The following is a 20,153-nucleotide window of genomic DNA, read 5'->3' on the forward strand; positions in this document are numbered from 1 at the left end:
GGAGAAGATGCTGATGCTAGGGAAAGTGGAAGGCAAAAGGAAGAGGGGCCGACCAAGGGCAAGGTGGATGGATGATATTCTGGAGGTGACGGACTCGACCTTGGGGGAGCTGGGGGTGGCCACGGCCGCCAGGAAGCTCTGGCGTGGGCTGGTCCATGAAGTCACGAAGAGTCGGAAGCGACTGACTGAATAAACAACAAAATCTTGCTCACCTGGACCCGTGAAAGCCAGAAATATGCACCCATCAAATCCCATCCTTTCCTCATCTCAGGAAAGAAAGATAATCCCATTATCTTCTTTCTTCCCTTAATGTCTGACTCCTAAAAATCTATTTTCCCACATCCTCCAGAAATCTTGTTTGAAAGACTTGTTTTGTTTTATTCTGATACTACATCCTGAGAGAAAAAGGATAAAAACAGCAACCCAAATTCATAGAACAGGCAGCAAGGGAAAGTAGGAAAGAAGACTCCTTCCATCCTTTCTGCTCAGAAGAGCAACCCCACCCCCTTTCCTCCCCTCTTTCTCCCCTTCTTTCCCAGAGAAAGAACTCAACCGAGTTTCCCATCACTTCACAAGCCAGCAGATAAGGAGAGGCAAATCCTTGCATCATCTTTTCTTCCCTTTCTCTCTTTTCTTCCCTTTTCCTAATATTCCACCCAATACCAAACTCCAAAACTCCTAGGCTTTAGCTCTTTCTCCATCCACTTTCTCCCCAAAACCCTGCCTTTGCTCTCACCCCTCCTCTAAACTCTCTCTCATAACTCCCCAAAAGAGTCAGTTTCTCTCCAGTCAAAATAACAAACTGAAAAGCCCCCCCTTTCTCCCCCTTTCTACACATACAAACACACGCGTGCACACAGGATTTCCTATGCATCCCAGTGTACTTCACTATTGACTTTAAATGCTTGTCTTTAACCTTCTGAGTGTTAATGTATGATTCTAATTCCCCAAATGCATGTATAGTCCTAATTTCCTGGATGTGTGATTTTAATTCATTTTAAATTCTTCTTTAATAAATCAAATAATTGCTTTCAAAGACCTTGTTGTGGTCTCTGACTCTCTCAACTTTGGGGGATACCAGGATTTCCTAACCACCCAGAGTTCAACGCCAAAAGTTCCCTTAAGTGTATGCTTGGTTTACATGTATGTGATATGCATATCCATGTAAATTAAAGCATACTTCGTAACACATCAGCCAACCTCCATGGAAACTGTGGGCTATTGGGACGTTTCTCACGGCCAAAATGTTAATTCTTTGTTCATGTGAAGAGGAAAAGCGTGCATCTTTTCTACTGTCAGATATTGCAGGGTATGGTTTGGGGAAGTGTTGTGCAGTGGTAACAGTTTGCGATATGCAAAGCAGACATCAGAAGAGTTCTGCCGGATTAGACCAAGGGGCTTTCTTGTTGAGCATTCTCCAGCAGTGGCCAACCAGATGCCTCCAGCAAGCCTGCAAGCAAGACAGGCCTCCTGTGCTGTTTTCCCCCAACATCCCTTCTCTGAACATGGAGATTTTGTTCAGTGGCCATAAGTAATAGCCCCCAGGAAACCTCTGCTCCATGAGGGATGCTGAACCAATTCCAGTGCGTCTGATTTCCCTGTATAGGCAGCCGAGAGTCCTACTACTAATAAGAAGAACATGAAGTTGCTTTTCAGCTCCCCAGCCTGGCCCTCTTGATCCTGATGCCAAGTCATGTAAAAGGGAGCCCTCGTCCTGTGGTCTCCAGGGGGCAGCAACGTGCCCACAGACCACCACTTTTGGCACAAGCCAGGCTCCCTGCCCCTCCTGATTTCTGTTTTATTTCTTAAGATATATAATTATTTTACTACTATTACTATTATTGTTGTTACTATTTACCGGAAGGGTGGCATGCTGCAAAGCGGTCTGCCCTCCAGCACCATATTTGTTTGGGTTTGAAAGAGTGGTTTTGGAGCTCAGCCCCCACCACTGCCTTGTCCTTAGGTTTGGGGGCAAGTGACTTTTAGCCTCACCAGTCTGCTGTCTGGAAAATGGGTTGTGACAAGCTATGCCCACCATGGCAGCCATTTTGTGAGACTGCCCATGACACTTTCTCAAAATTCCAAATGTGCCCTAGTCATGTAAAAGGGAGCCTGGTGTGGTTTAAATTCCAGACTCAAACCCTCCTCTCCACTCCCCCCACCCCGCTTCATGTGGCCTCTGTACCTGATGGTCTTCTGGCAATATTCCCATCAGAGAAAGCACCAGGATCATTCGGAGAGGCAGAGTCTTCATTGTCCACTCCTGCAAATAGATAAACGTCTATTGCAAATTGTAACTGAGAGACACTCAGCCTTGCCACCATTTCAGAGCAGGAGTGGGCAGAATGAGGGTCTCCAGATGTTTAGGACTTCAGTTGCCAGAAGCCCCTGCCAGCATGGCTAATGGTCAGGAATGCTGGGAGTTGAAGTCGAAAACATCTGAGGTCTACTTTCTGCCCATTCCTGTTTTAGAGTATCCTCACACCCCTTAATTCTAAAAACTCCATGATGACTGGGGAGGATGACCAAGCACAGGGTAAGGGTCAGCCAGGGTGAGACATTTGCAGTTGGTACTTGCGGACCTCTAACCTAAGAAAACTAGCTCAAAGTGGGCTAGATGAAACAACGATCTGGTGGATCCACAGCTGGCTACAGAATCGGACTAAAAGAGTGCTTATCAATGGGACCTTCTCAACCTGGGGAGAGGTAGCGAGTGGGGTACTGCACGGCTCAGTCCTGGGCCCGGTGCTCTTCAACATTTGTATTAATGACTTGGAGGAGGAGGTGCAGGGAATGCTGATCAAACTTGCAGATGACACCAAAATGGGCGGGATAACTAATACTTTGGAAGACGGAAACAAAATTCAAAGTGATGTTGATAGGCTGGAGTGCTGGGTAAAAAACAACAGAATGACATTTAACAGGGATAAATGCCAAGTTCTGTACCTAGGAAAAAGAAACCTAAGGCACAGTTACAAGATGAGGGATACTTGGCTCAACAATACTACAAGCGAGAAGGATCTTGGAATTGTTGCAGATCACAAGCTGAAGATGAGCCAACAATGTGATGTGACTGCAAAAAAGGCCAAGGCTCTTTTGAGCTGCATTCATAGAAGTATAGCTTCCAAATCCCAGGAAGTACTGGTTCCCCTCTACTCAGCACTGGTTAGGCCTCATCTGGAGTACTGTGTCGAGTTCTGGGCACCACACTTTAAGAAGGATGCAGACAAGCTGGAGAGGGTTCAGAGGAGGGCAACAAAGATGATCAGGGAACTGGAAACAAAGCCCTGTGAAGAGAGACTGAAAGAACTGGGCATGTTTCGCCTTGAGAAGAGAAGACTGAGGAGAGATAGGATAGCGCTCTTCAAGTCCTTGAAAGGTTGTCCCAGAGAGGAAGGCCAGGATCTCTTCTTGATCATCCCAGAGTGCAGGACACGGAATCATGGCCTCAAGTTACAGGAAGCCAGATTCCAGCTAAACATCCAGGAAAACTTTCTGACTGTTAGAGCAATACGACAATGGAACCAGTTACCTAGGGAAGCGGTGGGCTCTCCCACACTGGAGGCGTTCAAGATGAGGCTAGACAGCCATCTGTCAGGGATGCTCTGACTTGGATTCCTGCATTGAGCAGGGGGTTGGACTCCATGGCCTTGTAGGCCCCTTCCAACCCTACTATTCTATGATTCTATGAAATCACTAGAAGTGACTCTTGCTGGTACGCAAAAGTAGGGGAACTCTGGAATGGGCAAATCACCTGATCACTATCTTAATCAAGGTGTCCCAAGATCATTCTGAATTGGCCAATCCAGAGACTTGACATGAGAAAAACTCATGAGTCTGTTTCCCACCTCCCAGCAGAGCAGAGCAGAGCAAGCTGCCCCAGCTGGTCCAGGGACTACAGAAGCAAGCAAGCTCCCAGAGAGTGAGCGAGCAGAGCGAGCGAACAGGGGTAGCAAACAGGAGTTGGCCAGGGGATTTGCAGTGGCAGAAGAGACAAAGGAGACAAAGGCAAAGTGTGAGTAGAGGACCAGGCACAGGCTACTCTGGAACAACCAGAAAGCTAGACACAAAAAGGGAAAAGTGGCTATGGAAGGAAAAGACTCGCCAGTGGTGGTGACCTGCAAGGTGTGTGCAATGTTTGTTTTCTTTCCTGAGAACAACATGGCCTACACCTGCGACAAGTGCAAGTTGATCACGCTGCTGGAAGAAAAAGTAAGAGGACTGGAGTGGCGATTGTCGACCCTCCGGGGAATAAGAGAACACGAAGAGTTCTTGGACAGAACGGTGGAACTACAGCAACAAAGCAAAGAACAGAAGCTAGAAGAGCAACAGCAAGCTGAGGCAGAAGAGGGAAATGCTGAGGTGAGGAAAAATGCAGTAGAGGATACTCCTTGGAAAAGCGTGACAGTTAGGAGCAGAAGAACTAGACGCCACTCTGCACCAGTGGAGGCAGTGGAACTAGGGAACCGATTCCAGGTACTTGCAGATGGGACTGGAGGACAGCCTGCAGAGGAAGAATCACAGGGGAACCTGCATGAGAGCGAGCAAGAGGCTGAAGGTCAGCCAAGCAGAGGCAATGAAACCAAGGCCTACAACAAGAAGAGTAGTAGTAGTAGTGGGAGACTCCTTGCTGTGTGGGATCGAAACCCAAGTATGTCGCGAAGACCCATGGACTCGCCAAGTATGCTGCCTCCGCTAACCTGACTGCAGTGGCACAGAGTGTCATTTATTTATTTATTGCATTTATACCCCGCCTTTTTTCCTCTTGCAAGGAACCCAAGGCGGCTTACATTATCCTCCTCCTCTCCATTTTATCCTCACAACAACAACCCTGTGAGGTGGGTTGGGCTGAGAGGCTGTGACTGGCCTAAAGTCACCCAGTGAGCTTCCATGGCCGAGTGGGGACTAGAACCCGGATCTCCCAGCTCCTAGTCCAACACTCTTGCCACTACACCACACTGGCTAACTGCAGTTGTCTATGGTAACCTCCAAGTTAGATTACTGCAATGCTCTCTATGTGGGGCTGCCTTTGAAGGCAGTTCAGAAGCTGCAGCTTGTGCAAAATGCGGCAGCCAGATTCATAACAGGGACCAGAAGGTCTGAACATATAAGACCGATTCTGGCCCGCTTGCACTGGCTGCCTATATGCTTCCAAGCCCAATTCAAAGTATTGTTTTTGACCTATAAAACCAAAGCCTTACACGGCTCAGGACCACAGTACCTGACGGAGCACTTCTCCCAGCATGAACCGACCCGTACACTACACTCTGCATCTTAGGCCCTCCTCTGGGAGCCTCCTCCCAACAAGGGAGAGGGTCTTCTTGGTGGTGGCCCCCATTTATGGAATAATCTCCCTGATGAGGCCCACCTGGCACCAACGTTGTCATCTTTGGCACCAGGTTAGAACTGCCCTCTTCTCTCAGGCATTTGGCAGCATATAAGGAGTCTCTTTGATTATCTCTGGCTGATTGTTTTAAATTGTTTTATATGTATGTTGTGTGTGATATTTGTTCTATATCATTAGATGAATGATTTTATACTTTATGTAATGTATTTTAATGTATTTTTAATTTTTGTGAATCACCCAGAGAGCTCCAGCTGTGGGGCGGTATAGATAATAAATGAAATGAAATGAAGTTTACATGCCAGCTTATAACACAAATTCTCTGGGCAGCTTAAAACATTAAAAGAATACAATAAAAGCAACAAGTAACAAAACAACCATAAATTCAAAACAAAGCATGAAGAAATAAAACCACAGACTTAACTTCATGTCAACTCTTTCCCAAAGGACCATTCCTCTCCCACTGGATGAGCTCATCTCTCTGCCCCTCTTTTGCCCTACACTGGAGACACCATTTGGAAGGAGGAGGGACGACTTTTGGAAGAGATGGGAGACTGATGACAGATCTTCCCAGTCTCTTCTGGACAAGACTCTGTCTCAGCCTCTGCCAACCTGGTGCCCTCCAGATGTGCTGGAATACAACTCCCATCATCCCAGGCCAGCACAGCCATTTGTATGGTAAGGACAGTCAGCACTGCAGTGGGGGTTTCTAGCCTGCAGATTCACCAGTCAAAGCACCATTTCCACTTAAGCAGTTTATTCCAGCGCACAGAGAGAAAGAGAGAGGGTTCAAACTAAACAACAAAATGTATGACCTTTCCAGGATGTAGGGAACAATTTTTATTATGTTGTTGTTGTTAAATTTTGTATTGCAATTGGTTTTTCCAACACTCTCATAACATCAACAGTAAATATCACAGAAAAGAGAAAAACAATAAAAATGATATTTCCAAAATCCAGGCAGTTCAAAATAATGTAAAAAGGTTCCTGATCTCTCACTTCTGCCCCTGAGACTCCTGGGCAGGCTCTCAGCTTGTTGATACTCTCACAACCTAATGTGAGGGACGGGCTCTGGTGCAGGAGTGTGGAATTTGGCCCTCTTTCACCCCCCGAGGGCCACATTCCATTCCAGAGAAGCTCTCGGGGGCTGCATTCTGGTGGTGGGCGGGGCCGAAGGCAAAGGGGACACGGGAAATTGGCTGGGGCCACAATGACAGCCTGCTTTGGCCTCAGGCTCTGACTGCCAGTCACTCAGCCTCCGGAGAGCCATTTCAACCTTTTTGGATGGGGAAAAAACGGCACAAAAGCCAGGAAACCAACAACTGGCTGGTAGCTGGGGAAAGGGGTGCGGCTAGGAAAAGGGGTGTGTGGCCTGCTGGGGAAGCCCAGGGGGGCAGATTTGTCCCAAAGGCCTGAGGTTTGACACCCCTGCTCTGTGCGTCAAGAGGCGTTAGGAGCAATTGAAGGCTGAAGGTCAAAGTGCGTATGGACAACTAACTGAATGCTGAAGCTACCCTTCTCCAGCCTGATACCCTCCAGATGTGTTGGACCGCAACTCCCATCACCCCCAGTCAGCATGGATTATGCTGAGGATGATGGGCATTCCAGTCCAACACATCTGGAGGGCGCCAGGTTTGAGGAGGCTGGCTTAGGGAGATGTGACATTCAGGAAAGATGCCAGAGGGTTTCTGAAGAACCATAAATCCGGCCAAGGCATTCCCACTCGGGCCTTGGCAACATGTGATCTGATTACTTCTCTGCCACATGCTGCATGTCTGTGCATGATAAACTCAGTCATTTTAATTTTTATAACCTCTGTAATGGAGAAATGTAACTTCCTTTTTGTAGGACTGCCTTCTTTGCCACCCTCTTCTGATTCCATTGACTGATCTTCTGCATGCTGCTTTCAGCCACATACACGTCCGCTTAAGAGTTGCATCGCTTCAATTACTACTACAACACCAAATGGATAAGAAAAACAGGCAACGACACTCCAGCCAGCTACACACACTGGGCTAGAAAATGCCTTATTTGCAGCTGGTGCTGGGCTCTGCATCTAAACCAAATATTGCAGTTTCTTCTTAATCCCACGGTATTCTCTGATCTTTTTCTTTTTCAGTAGCAGGTTCTGAAAAGCTTTCAGAGATGGAGATGTCGGTGCTGGGGTCAGAGGAGTCCTGGGGATCCCAGAGTGCCGGCAATGAGAAGGATGCCCCAGAGGAGGAAGGGCATTTGGACATTAGCAGAGAGTTGGCTGAGACCTGCACCTGTCACGATTTTGTATAAAAAGAGGGAAGAAGACAAGAGTTAGCACTGGGAGTGGTGAAAACAATGAAAGACCAGCAGCTCTCTCACCTGCACTGAAGTTGCATCTCCGTGTCTTGCACTTTTTCTCTGTAAAAGGCAAAAGAAAAATAATGACCATTCATTCTGGCCTCCTTCCCTGTGTGAAGACCAGTTGTGCAGGACTGACACAGGCGTGGTATGACCGAGTGCACACACACTCAGGCAGTGGCTTGGGGTGCAAACTACTCGGTTGCCAGTGAATCCGCAGGTGCTGCCCAGTCACTGAGCACAATCCACTTTCAAAGTGGAGGCAACCTGGATCCATGTCTGGGCATCTCGAGCAGTGGGCAGCTTAGAAAGGGCCCATCTGTGAGACTGGAGTGGAGGACAAAACAGCCCAGCACAACGCTATTCCACACACGGGGAACCTTCTTGTTATTATTTATTGCTACTGCCCCATCACTTCAGCAAAGGAGATTGTTACCTTGTTGTGGTGCTGGAGCTTGAGCACCTCAATGACGTCATGAGCTAAACCGTGAAGGGACACCCAAGACAGGAAGGTCATGGCAGAGAGGTCAGACTAAATACGATCCCTGGGGAAGGAAACGGCAACCCACCCCAGTATTCTTGCCATGAAAACTAAATGGATCAGTCCAACCAGAGATATGTCGGTATACCATCGGAAGATGGGACTCCCAGGTCGGAAGATGGTCAAAACACTACTGGGGAGGAACAGAGGATAAGTTCAACTAGCCCCAGATGTGATGACGCAGCTAGCTCAAAGCCGAAAGGACGGCTAGCAGCCGATGGTGCTGGTGGTAAACGACGAATCCGATGTGTGGTCAGTGAGCTAGAGCCAGACACCTTAAAAGTGAGGTTGAATGGGCCTTAAGAAGCATTGCTAATAACAAGGCAGCAGGAGATGACGGTATCCCAGCTGAACTGTTTAAAATCTTGCAAGATGATGCTGTCAAGGTGATGCATGCCATATGCCAGCAAATTTGGAAAACACAAGAATGGCCACCAGATTGGAAAAAATCAACCTATATCCCCATACCAAAAAAGGGAAGCACCAAAGAATGTTCAAACTATCGAGCAGTGGCACTTATTTCACATGCCAGTAAGGTAATGCTCAAGATCTTGCAAGGTAGACTCCAGCAATTCATGGAACAAGAATTGCCAGATGTACAACCTGGGTTTAGAAAAGGCAGAGGAACTAGAGACCAAATTGCCAATATCCACTGGATAATGGAGAAAGCCAGGAAGTTTCAGAAAAATATCTATTTCTGTTTTATTGACTATTCTAAAGCCTTTGACTGTGTGGATCATAACAAATTGTGGCAAGTTCTTGGTGGTATGGGGACACCAAGTCATCTTGTCTGCCTCCTGAGGAATCTAACGACCAAGTAGCAACGGTAAGAACAGACCACGGAACAACGGACTGGTTTAAGATTGGGAAAGGAGTACAGCAGGGTTGTATACTCTCACCCTACCTATTCAACCTGTACGCAGAACACATCATGCAACGTGCTGGGCTTGATGAAGCCAAGGCTGGAGTTAAAATTGCTGGAAGAAACATTAATAATCGCAGATATGCAGATGATACCACTTTGATGGCTGAAAGTGAAGAGGAGCTGAGGAACCTCATGATGAAGGTGAGAGAAGAAAGTGCAAAAGCTGGGTTGCAGTTAAACCTAAAAAAAAACAAGATTATGGCAGCCAGCTTGATTGATAACTGGCAAATAGAGGGAAAAAACGTGGAGGCAGTGACAGACTTTGTCTTTCTAGGTGCAAAGATTACTGCAGACACTGACTGCAGCCAGGACATCAGAAGGCGTTTACTTCTTGGGAGGAGAGCAATGACAAATCTTGATAAAATAGTGAAGAGCAGAGACATCACACTGACAACAAAGGTCCGCATAGTTAAAGCAATGGTATTCCCCGTAGTAACCTATGGCTGCGACAGCTGGACCATAAGGAAGCTTTTGAACTGTGGTGCTGGAGGAAAATTCTGAGAGTGCCTTGGACTGCCAGAAGATCAAACCAGTCCATCCTCCAGGAAATAAAGCCAGACTAATCACTTGAGGGAATGATATTAAAGGCAAAACTGAAGTACTTTGGCCACATCATGAGAAGACAGGATCCCCTGGAGAAGATGCTGATGCTAGGGAAAGTGGAAGGCAAAAGGAAGAGAGGCCAAAAAAGGGCAAGGTGGATGGATGATATTCTGGAGGTGACGGACTCTACCTTGGGGGAGCTGGGGGTCGCGATGGCTGACAGGAAGCTCTGGCGTGGGCTGGTCCATGAAGTCACGGAGAGTCGGAAGCGACTGACCGAATAAACAACAACAAACCGCCCCATCAAGATACTTGCTGCCTTACAAGCTGCGTCACCAAAAACAGATCAGTCTCTGCTCCTAAGAAGCTTAAAATATTACTGGTATTACTAAGCACCTTTAAACAAATTTAGAGTGGGAAACAGAATAATGTTTTTTTCTCATGATAGGGCATATCTACACCATAAATTTGAAACAGTGCACACTGCAACATTGTGTATGAGTAGTTCCAAAGGCATTAATGACTGAAGAGAAATCTCCCGCAAAGGATGACAACTCTGCAGAACACCCTCTCCCCCATATCTTCAAGGTCAGCACACCTGGTATTGGAAGTTCAATTGTGCCCTCTCTTAAGCTTTCCATTAGATTAATTGGATGTGTTTTGTTCACATCCAGGAACTCTCTACTACAGTTATATTTTCTGTCTAGAAGGATTCTGTCACCCGTCAGTGACTCTGAGTGTATCTTTTGCCTTGCTTCCCACATGCAGCTTGGCTTGCTTGCTCGAGCCATCTGTTCTTTTAGCTTTGCAAATACCTGACATTACCACACTTTGCTTGTGGCACTCACTGTATCTGCATTGTGTAGGAGGATCTACAGGTGTGTTTGTGCATCTATAGGGTCCCTTTTTACTCTACTGTTCTCCAACAATGAGAATCCATTTTCCTTGCTGTTACCTTTGACAAACACACAGTTGTAGATGCTTGAATCTTCGAGTGAGAGGAGCTGGATGAAGGTCGTCTCTTGGGTCTTTGTGAAATTAGCCACCTTGAACTTCTCAAAGGGTGGGATGAGAACCTCCTCCTCCCCTGGGAAGAAGGAGAAGTTCTTGATGTTGACCCCGTGGCAGGTCTCAATGGTGAAGAAGGTGTCTGTGCCAAACTGCAGGGCGCTCTCATTTTTCAGCGATGAGGAAGTGAAGTGTCCAAAACGGACCGTCTTGAGGCGTTCTGAGGTGAAGCGGACATTCCTGACCCCACGATACACCTTGTGGCACCTGGGGTGGGCGGTGGTCCCCAGGGCGTGAAGGCCTCTGGTCAGGAGGAAGTGAAAGGTCTTGAAATGGAAATGGTTGAGGTAATGGTCTCTGGTGCGCCCGGCTTCCCTCACAGCTGCGTTGAATTCCTTGTGCAAGCCCCCTTGGATGGTGTAGGCCATGATCGCAGTGGCGTACTCTGGCTTCAGGCCTCTGGGCAACAAGAGAGAGGCCTTCCTCTCGTTCCACCTCGAGGCTGCCTCTTCCCAGGCCTCGGCATAGACTCTGTTGCTGGCAAACTCGGTGCGGTTTAGCTCCGCCAGCTCAGCCTCCATCATTTCTACACAGCCCTTGTACTGGTCATCGAAACAGCTCAAGGCCATGTCAAGGGCTGACTCTTTGATGAGGAAGAGGTCTCTTTTTTGGAGGGGCAAACAGAAGACCTGAAACAGAAAGGAGCACATGGGGAACTCGTCAGGACAGAGGGAGGAGGATGGGGGCAGAGACTTTTTCTAGGACTTAGTTATAGCTGATGTCTAGTCCCTGGTCAAACAGGTTTTGCAGGAGTTTCTTGAAGCACTACTGAACACGGTCATCCAGCAATGTCAAGGGGATGATGACTGTCAGCTGTCATGTACAATGCTGCCTTTATCATACCTCCTTCCATGTGCTGGAAAAACCTAATGCTGTGATCAATTTTTCAAAATCTGTTGGATCTCTTAACTGTTGATTATCATTAAGATCTTTGTTTCCTAAAGACCTAATTTGAAAAATCTCAAACCAATGAGGATTTATTTTGTTTAATTTTTCTTTAATCTCAGAATAAGTCATTATGGGAGCAATCCTATGCATGTTATAGACATGCTTGCTGGGGAATGCTGGCAGTTGTAGGACTTCTCTCTCTCTAAACATGTATAAAATTGTGCCCTGTGTTACTTTGATATAAACAGTCCTTATATCAAAATTAATTATTGTTAATTTTGTATTGTGGAGAGGGTTTATTTATTTATTTATTTATTTATTTATTTCTAAAAGCATTTTTTTACTGCATTTTGACCCTAGCACAGGCCTCCAAAGCAGTTTACATAACAGAACGAAAATCAAACAAAACACATTTCTAAGCATCTTTTAAAGTGCTTTTTACAAGTATTAAGTAATGGCTTGCACTTCTGGAGTTTCTCATTAGCCACTTCATTTTATGCATTTATCTGGAAAATTCTTTTTATTTAGCAGGAGACAGAAAAGCCACCCCTGCCCCCCACGTGATCCATTTTGCTCCTGTGGCTAATAGCTGCTGAGATCCCTGTGTTCCATGGGGGATGGCTACACCAGGGCCAACAAGGCTGGCGACTCTGTACAAGTACTGCTGTGTGCCTTGTCCTGCCAATCAAACGATGAAACGTTACTTAGTCCCATGGCTTTTCAGCTCCTGGATCTTGCCCTCCTGGCCACGATGGCACCTGTTTGTTCTGCCCAAGTCTCCTGTTTGTAGCTTAGATGGCTTTAAACAGAGGTTGGACAGAGGAATGGAAGGGACGTCAACGAGTGGCTACTAATCATGAAGCCTACATAGCAGTCTGCCTATGTACACGAGTTGCTGAGGAAAATGGGCGGGAGGGTGCTGTTGCACTCATGTCTGCTTGTGGGATTCCCATTGCGGCAGCTGGTTGGCCACTGTGGGAACAGAATGCTGGACCAGATGGACCCTTGGTCTGATCTAGCATCAGGGCTCTTCTTAGGTTCTTATGTTCATGTACTGAGGCAACAGCTCTCTGAGTGCGAGGAGCCCCAGTGATGAAGCGTCAGCAAACGAGTTAAGCAACTGTGTGAGGGAAAGGTAAGTGAAATTACTTAATTATCTACTAAAGCACCTCAGGTAACAATTTAAAATTGATTTAAAATTTGAGCTGAAGCCAAAACAAGGGCACAGCTAAATCCCAGAGGGTTAAACCCTTACAAGCTAACAAGAGAGAGAGCTAAATATCAGAGGGGAATCTAGCTAGAACTTACAGCCTTGCGGTAGGAAGGGCCCCTGAGTGGTTGAAAAGAACCTTAGCTGCATATTTTAAAGTAACCCCAAGCTTAGAAAGCGGGAATAAGAGTCTGTGTAAAGCAGAAAAAAGGGGCAGGCTAGCTTCAGATTAGGCTCAGGCTTTAGGCCTTAAAGAGCAGTTCACTAAATATAGCAAGTTCAAGGGCTCAGCATATCATGTAAGTATTAAAAATACACACAGGAAAAGGATCCAGACCTTGCAAGCCACGGCCTTCCCAAATCACCTACCCTTTGCCTGCTGTCCCCTCCAATGACCCATTGAATAGAGGAGCTCCCCTCGCTAGGGCTCCCATTCACTATTGTTAGCAGTCCTCCTTCCTGAATAGGAATCACCGTTCCCTGGGGGACCAACGGACCTACATTGCCAGCCACTGACAGCCAGTGCTCATCAGGAGTTCACTCACAGCCTCCCTTGCTTTTCGAGGAGGCCCTCCAATCAGAGTCACTGCAGCAGCAGTTGGGCCCGTCTGTGTAAGGAGGCACGCTGGCGAGGGAGCCGGCTCTCCGAGCGCGAGGAGCCCCAGTGACAAGCGAGTGAAGCGACTGTGCGTGTTTAGCAAGAGGACGAGGAAGCCAGGGCGGTGAACTCTCCCCTCCTTACTCTGCACTCACAGTAAGTCACTGTAAATACATAACTATAAATAATTTCCCCACCTTCTCGTAGTAAACAACTAAATTTTTCAGGGACCCCCCCCCCAAAAAAAAAACAGTTACAAAGGTAGAAAGCCAGCAGGGTGGTGGGAGCTATCCAGTGTACATGAGTGCCACATGTACGACCATCTACCTGCTGGACTGAAGTCGTGGGGGTGTGCTCTGTGTAATGAGCTCCTGGCTCTCAGGGAACAAGTGCGTTCCCTTGAGGGCCAGGTTGCTGACCTGGAGAAGCTAAGAGAGGCAGAGGGGTTGGTGGATGAGACCTTTGGGGACCTGTTCGCTGTGTCCCACTCCCAGGATGTCAGCTCCTCTGCTGCTGTCATGGAGAATGCGGGTCTCAGAGAAGGAGGGCATCATTCTGAGGAAGAGGAAAATGATCCCTTAGAAGGGACCCATTCCTCAGAAGATGAACAACTCTCTTCTCGTGCCAAGGACGTGCCTCCAGGGGGATGGGGGCTTGTGCTAGTGGGAGAGTCAATCATTAGACAGACAACTGGGTTTGTGATGAGCGTGTACAGCGCATGGTGAATTGCCTTCCTGGTGCGAAGGTTGCGGATATCTCACGCCGTCTAGATAGCCCAGTAGATAGTGCTGGGGTGGAGTCAGTGGTCGTGGTCCATGTTGGTACCAACGATGCGGGGCAATGTAGTTGTGAGGTCCTGGAAGCCAAATTTAGGTAGGAGGTTGAGACCAGGACCACCACGGCGGGTTTCTTGGAAACGCTACCTGTTCCATGCGCAGGGCCAGCTAGACAGGCGAAGCTGAGGAGTCTCAATGCGTGGATGATGCCGGGAGGAGGGGTTGAGATTTGTTAGGCACTGGGGAACGTTTTGGGACAAGTGGGGCCTGTACAAGAGGGACGGGCTCCACTTGAAGCAAAACGGAACCAGACTGCTGGCTCTAAACCCAGAAAGGGTAGCAGAGTAGCTTTTAAACTAAACCCTGGGGGAAAGCTGACAGGATCTGGGAAGCATCCGGTTCGGATTAAATCATCCCAAAGGGATGAAGATGAAAATGTTTTTGATTGTCCAAATGTAGAAGGGGAGGAAATTGGCCAGGAGCACATGGTAGAACATAAGAGCCAATGAAAGGGGCCAACGTCCTATAGAAAAAGATGCACATGCCAGAGGCATCTGGGGCGGGATACCATGTATAGGTGTTTCTATGCAAATGCTAGTAGCCTCCAAGCCAAAATGGGAGAGTTGGAGTGCTTGATTTTAAAGGAAAACCTGGATATAGTGGGCATTACAGAAACGTGGTGGAGTGGAGAGAACCAGCAGGATACGGTCATCTCTGGATATAAACTCTACAGGAAGGAGGGGGAAGGGCGTACTGGGGGAGGTGTTGCCCCGTGCGTCACAGAGGGCACAGTGTCGAGTGGACTAGAACACCTAGAAGGGGCAGGCTCTTCCACAGAAGCGCTGTGGGCGACAATACCAGGCTCCAAAGCTAATTTAGTGCTGGGAACATGCTATCCTCCCCCAGACCAGAATGCTCAGGGTGACCCTGAGATGGAAAACGAAATCAGGGAGCCTCCAAACAAGGAAGTGTTGTAATAGTGGATGACTTCAGTTACCCCCACATTGATCAGATGAATGCATGTTCCAGCCACAACAAAGAGGTTAAATTTCTCGATGCCCTAAACAATTGTGCCCTAGAACAGTTGGTCATGGAACTGACCAGAGGGGAGGCAACCTTGAATTTAATCCTAAGTGGTGTCGCCCAGGACCGAGTACGAGATGTAAATGTTGCTGAACCACTTGGAAACAGTGATCACAGTGCTATCAGGTTTAATATATATTTAAGTGGAAAATTGCCCAGGAAGTCCCACACAGTCACATTTGACTTCAAAAGAGGAAACTTCTCTAAAATGAGGGAACTGGTGAAACCGAAGCTGAAAGGGGGTCAAGAAGATTAGATCCCTTCAAAATGCTTGGAGATTACTCAAAACCACAATAACAGAAGCCCAGCTAAAATGTATACCACAGGTTAGGAAAGGCAGCACCAAGTCCAAGACATCGCCGGCATGGTTGACGAGCAGCGCTAAGGGAGCTATTAGAGAAAAGGGGGCTTCCTTCAGAAAGTGGAAGCCTTGCCCAAGTGAGGAAAACAAAAGACAGCACAAGCTTGCACTAAGACAGTGCAAGCAGACAATAAGAGATGCAAACAAGCATTTTGAAGAGCATGTTGTTAACAACATCAAGGCCAACAATAAAGCATTCTTTCAATATATCTGAAGCAGAAAACCAGTTAGGGAGGCAGTTGGACTATTTGATGACAATGGAGTTAAAAGAGTACTGAAAAAGGATAAAGAGATTGCAGAGAAGCTGAATGAATTCTTTTCATCCATCTTCACTGCAGAAGATATAGGACAGATGCCTGTGCCTGAACTGATGTTTTCAGGAAAGGAGTCTGAGGAACTGAGGCAAATAGCGGTGACAAAAGATGAAGTTCTCAACCTGATTGATAAATTGAAAGCAAATAAATCACCAGGCCCAGATGGTATCCATCCTAGAGTTCTCAAAGAACTCAAATATGAAACTGCTGATCTTCTAACCAAAATATGCAACATGTCCCTAAGATCAGCCTCTATACCAGAGGACTGGGAGATGGCCAGTGTAACACCAATTTTAAAAAAGGGATCCAGGGGGATCCGGGAAATTACAGGCCAGTTAGCTTAATGTCTGTTCTGGGTAAATTGGTTGAAAGTATTATTAAAGATAAAATTAATAAGCATATAGAAGGATAAGCCCTGCTGAAAAAGAGTCAACACGGCTTCCGCAAAGGTAAGTCCTGTCTCACTAACCTTTTAGAGTTCTTGGAGAGTGTCAGTGAACATGTAGACAGAGGTGATCTGGTAGACATTGTTTACTTGGACTTCCAAGAAGCTTTTGACAAAGTCCCTCACCAAAGACCCCTGAGAAAACTTAACATGGAATAAGGAGACAAGTCCTCTTGTGGATCAGAAACTGGGTACAGAACAGAAAGCAGAGAGTAGGAATAAAAGGTAACTTCTCCCAGTGGAGGAAAGTAAATAGTGGGGCCCCACAGGGATCTGTATTAGGACCAATGCTTTTCAACCTGTTCATAAATGCTCTGGAATTAGGAGTGAGCAGTGAAGTGGCCAAGTTTGCGGATGACACCAAATGATTTAGGGTGGTTAAAACAAAAAGGGATTGTGAGAGCTCCAAAAGGATCTCTCCAAACTGGGAGAATGAGCATCTAAATGGCAAATGCGGTTCAATGTAAGCAAGTGTAAAGTGATGCACGTTGGGGCAAAACATCCCAGCTTCAAGTATAGCCTGAGCTAGCGGTGACTGACCAGGACAGAGATCTTGGAGTTGTGGTGGACAGCTCAGTGAAGATGTCAACTCAGTGTGCGGCCACTGTAAAAAAGGCAAACTCCATGTTAGGCATAATTAGAAAAGGGATTGAGAATAAAACTGCCAACATCGTACTCCCCCTATACAAATCTATGGTGTGACCACACTTGGAATACTGTGTACAGTTCTGGTCACCACAGCTAAAAAAATATATTGTAGAGCTGGAAAAGGTGCAGAAAAGGGCAACTAACATGATCAAGGGGCTGGAGCATCTCCCCTATGAGAGAAGGTTATAACAGCTGGGATTGTTTAACTTGGAAAAAAGGAGGGTAAGGGGAGACATGATAGAGGTGTACAAAATTATGCATGGTGTGGAGAATGTGGCTAGGGAGACATTGTTCTCCCTCTCTCAAAATACTAGAACCCGGGGTCATCTCATGAAGCTGATTGGTGGGAGATTCAGCACAGATAAAAGGAAGGGCTTCTTCACACAGCACATAGCTGAACTATAGAATACAGGAAGTAGTGATGGCCACCAGTTTGGATGGCTTTAAAAGGGGGTTGGACAAATTCCTGGAGGAAAAGGCTGTTAATGGCTACAACTCTTGATGGCTCTGTGCTACCTCCAGTACCAGAGGCAGAAAGCCTATGTACACCAGTGGCTGGGGAAAATGGGTGGGAGGGTGCTGTTGTGCTCATGCTCTGCTTGTGGGTTTCCCATGGGCCGCTGGTTGATACAGCAGTGTGAACAGAATGCTGGACCCTTGGTCTGCTCCAGCAGGGCTCTTCTTAGGTTCTTAGGTTCACGTACGGAGGCAACATGTCACTGAATCCAGCTTCTTGGGGCGCAGCAACATGGAGCTGGACCTTGCCTTCCAGTTCTGCTTGTGGGCTTCCCATTAGGGCACCTGGTTGGCCGTCATACGAAGCAGAATGCTGGACTAGATGGACCTTTGGTCTGATCCAAGCAGGGATGGTTGTTTTTTATGCCCCTTCAACCATGTTAGAGGATAAGGAAACCTGCTGGAGTGATCCAAATGCCAGGCTCAAAGGCAGGGGAGGCTGGTGGCTCCAATTTTGGTGGGATGGGAGTGGGTGGTGTGGCGATTCCATTTTGGGTTTTACTTAGAAGCAGCCAGCAGTCCAAAGTAGCTTTCCAACATGCTGAACCCTATCTCCAAAATGAGTCCAGCACTTTGGATAGCTCCTTTAAACTTCTGGCTGGTTCTTACTAAAACCCAGAATGGAATCATTGCCCCACTGAAATTGGAGCCACCAGCTGCCCTTAATCAAAGGTTGTCACTACCTCTCCCTGTTTGCATCCTGCTCATACCTGAAGGTCTCCTAGGAATATCCCCATCAGATACAGCACCAGGACCACTTGGAAAGGAGGCCTCTTCTTCATTTCCCACTCCTTTCAAAACAAAACAAAACTGTGTTTATTTCTAGCCCATTTGTTTCATCGTGGGGTCGTATCACTGAAGACAGATGGTGCAGATCTTACATATCTAATGGGCTTCAGCTCAAGTTAAGCTGCTGATCAGCACCAACAAAACAAAAGCAGAAAACAAAGTTTGCTCTCCCCCAAAACTCAGTTATGAGAGTAAACATGAATTTTGTTAGTCTTGACTGTTGAGATATTGCAATGTATTTTTACCACTATTTAGATAGATAGATAGATAGATAGATAGATAGATAGATAGATGAGTCAGAGAGGCGTTAATGGGGTTGCCCTGCTGCCAGCGTGAGCAGCATTGGCTCTGGTCTTCCAGTCACTAACGGGGAAGAGCTGCAGAGACTCTCTGGTCTGCTCCCCCTGAGACTGGAAGCTAGCCTTGTGCACGTGTGTGTGCGAGCGTATGTGAACTTTTCCACATGAGGTCCAAACTACCTTAGGACTAGCAATGCTATCACACTGTCTTTTGTAAAGAAAAAAGAAATAGAAAAATTCTATTGATAGAATTTTTTTATATCACTAACACACATATAGAAGGATAGTACACAACAAAATCATTAACAAGCTGTGCCATGAAACTACTCTCCGGAACGCTGTGACGTTATCTTTCATCCACACCAACTCACGGTTTCAGTTTGGTCAGGGCCGGCAGTGATGCTCTTCAGCAGCAAGTATTTCGATACTCAGAAGTGTTCCTAAAACTTTAAGGCAGCTGTAACTGTTACCTGGCTCTCTCTCGCCATTAGAAACCAGATTGCCAGGCTGATTTGTGCTTTCCTGGTCCAGCTCACTTTCTCCAGCTGACCCTCCCATGCCAATGGCGTTTCTCAGCTGTGGGACGCCGTTGTTGACATGACAGATGAAGAGCAGGAGGTCCTGCTTTTTGTAATGCCTGCTGGAAACCTCCAGCCTGCTCACTCATGAGCTATTTATAGCCAGCAGCTCCGCACAAGAGCCCTTCAAGAACACTGGCTGTCAACAGATTGTGTTTCAAACTGTGAGTGTGTGTGTGTGTGTGTGGGGGGGGGTATAATACAGCCAGGGATCCCTCTTGATCATAGGAAGCAGGTTCTTGCTGGGGCCTACAGCACTTAGAGAAAGGTCTGGAGTAACCATTCCGCTAATTCCACAAGAGCTGTAGGCCGAGAGGCAAAAGGGAGAGCCAATTATGAGGGTGGGATGGACTGTCACCAGATATGACACCAGGGCAGCCGTGCCCAGCCAGCGGCTTCCTACTTCCATCAGCCCTAGCCACTGGCCGTCCTGGCTGCAGCTGATGGCAGTCGTGGGCCAAGCCCTCTGGAGCGCGTCAGGTTGGGCAAAGCTGCACCAGAGTAACTCTCAGAAACTCTCAGACCTCGAAGCTGCCGGGCTCCAAACAAGAGCTTCAAAGGGAGAATCCAGAGCAAAGCCATGGACTGAACTCACTGAATACAGCGGCAAATTTGTTGAATGTGGTCTCCACAAAGGCTGGGAATGGCTGTCTCACTACCAAAGTAACTGCCTTGAAAACTGTGTTTTCAATTCCACATCACGTTTGTCATCTAAAGGAACCACATAAACAGAACGACATAAATTGCACCACATAAACGGAAGCAACATGTGCCTGTAGGGCTGCAGGATTTTCCGTTAATGCAAGATACCCAGATAACCTCCAGCGTTATCCCACCACTTCTTTCAGCTTTTCTCTTACTGCAGAAAATCCGTTAAGGAGAAAAAGTTTGAA

General features: G+C 47.1%; 1 protein-coding gene across 3 annotated transcripts; it reads right to left on the reverse strand.

The window, feature by feature from the left end:
- Positions 1–6,087: 6,087 nt before the first annotated feature.
- On the reverse strand, positions 6,088–18,452 carry LOC146349232 (erythroblast NAD(P)(+)--arginine ADP-ribosyltransferase-like). Of its 3 annotated transcripts, XR_014788789.1 has the most exons (5): positions 13,223–13,405; positions 10,643–11,384; positions 7,700–7,738; positions 6,828–7,611; positions 6,157–6,716 (listed from the first exon to the last, which is right to left on the reverse strand). XR_014788789.1 is itself a non-coding variant. In XM_084841573.1 (4 exons), the coding sequence occupies exons 1-4, from the start codon at positions 18,374–18,376 to the stop codon at positions 7,511–7,513; spliced, it is 954 nt and encodes a 317-aa protein (XP_084697699.1). In that variant the 5' UTR covers positions 18,377–18,452; the 3' UTR covers positions 6,179–7,510. The 3 variants fall into 3 exon arrangements, 2 of the variants coding, with proteins under 2 accessions (XP_084697698.1, XP_084697699.1); XM_084841573.1 differs by lacking the exon at positions 13,223–13,405 and adding an exon at positions 18,305–18,452 and having other exon boundaries at positions 6,179–7,611; XM_084841572.1 differs by lacking the exon at positions 7,700–7,738 and having other exon boundaries at positions 6,088–7,611; positions 13,223–13,459.
- Positions 18,453–20,153: the final 1,701 nt, after the last annotated feature.

Source organism: Heloderma suspectum, chromosome 3 (assembly GCF_057233095.1).
Source record: "Heloderma suspectum isolate Gila_16-S chromosome 3, 16-S_ref, whole genome shotgun sequence".
Lineage (NCBI taxonomy): Eukaryota > Metazoa > Chordata > Lepidosauria > Squamata > Helodermatidae > Heloderma > Heloderma suspectum.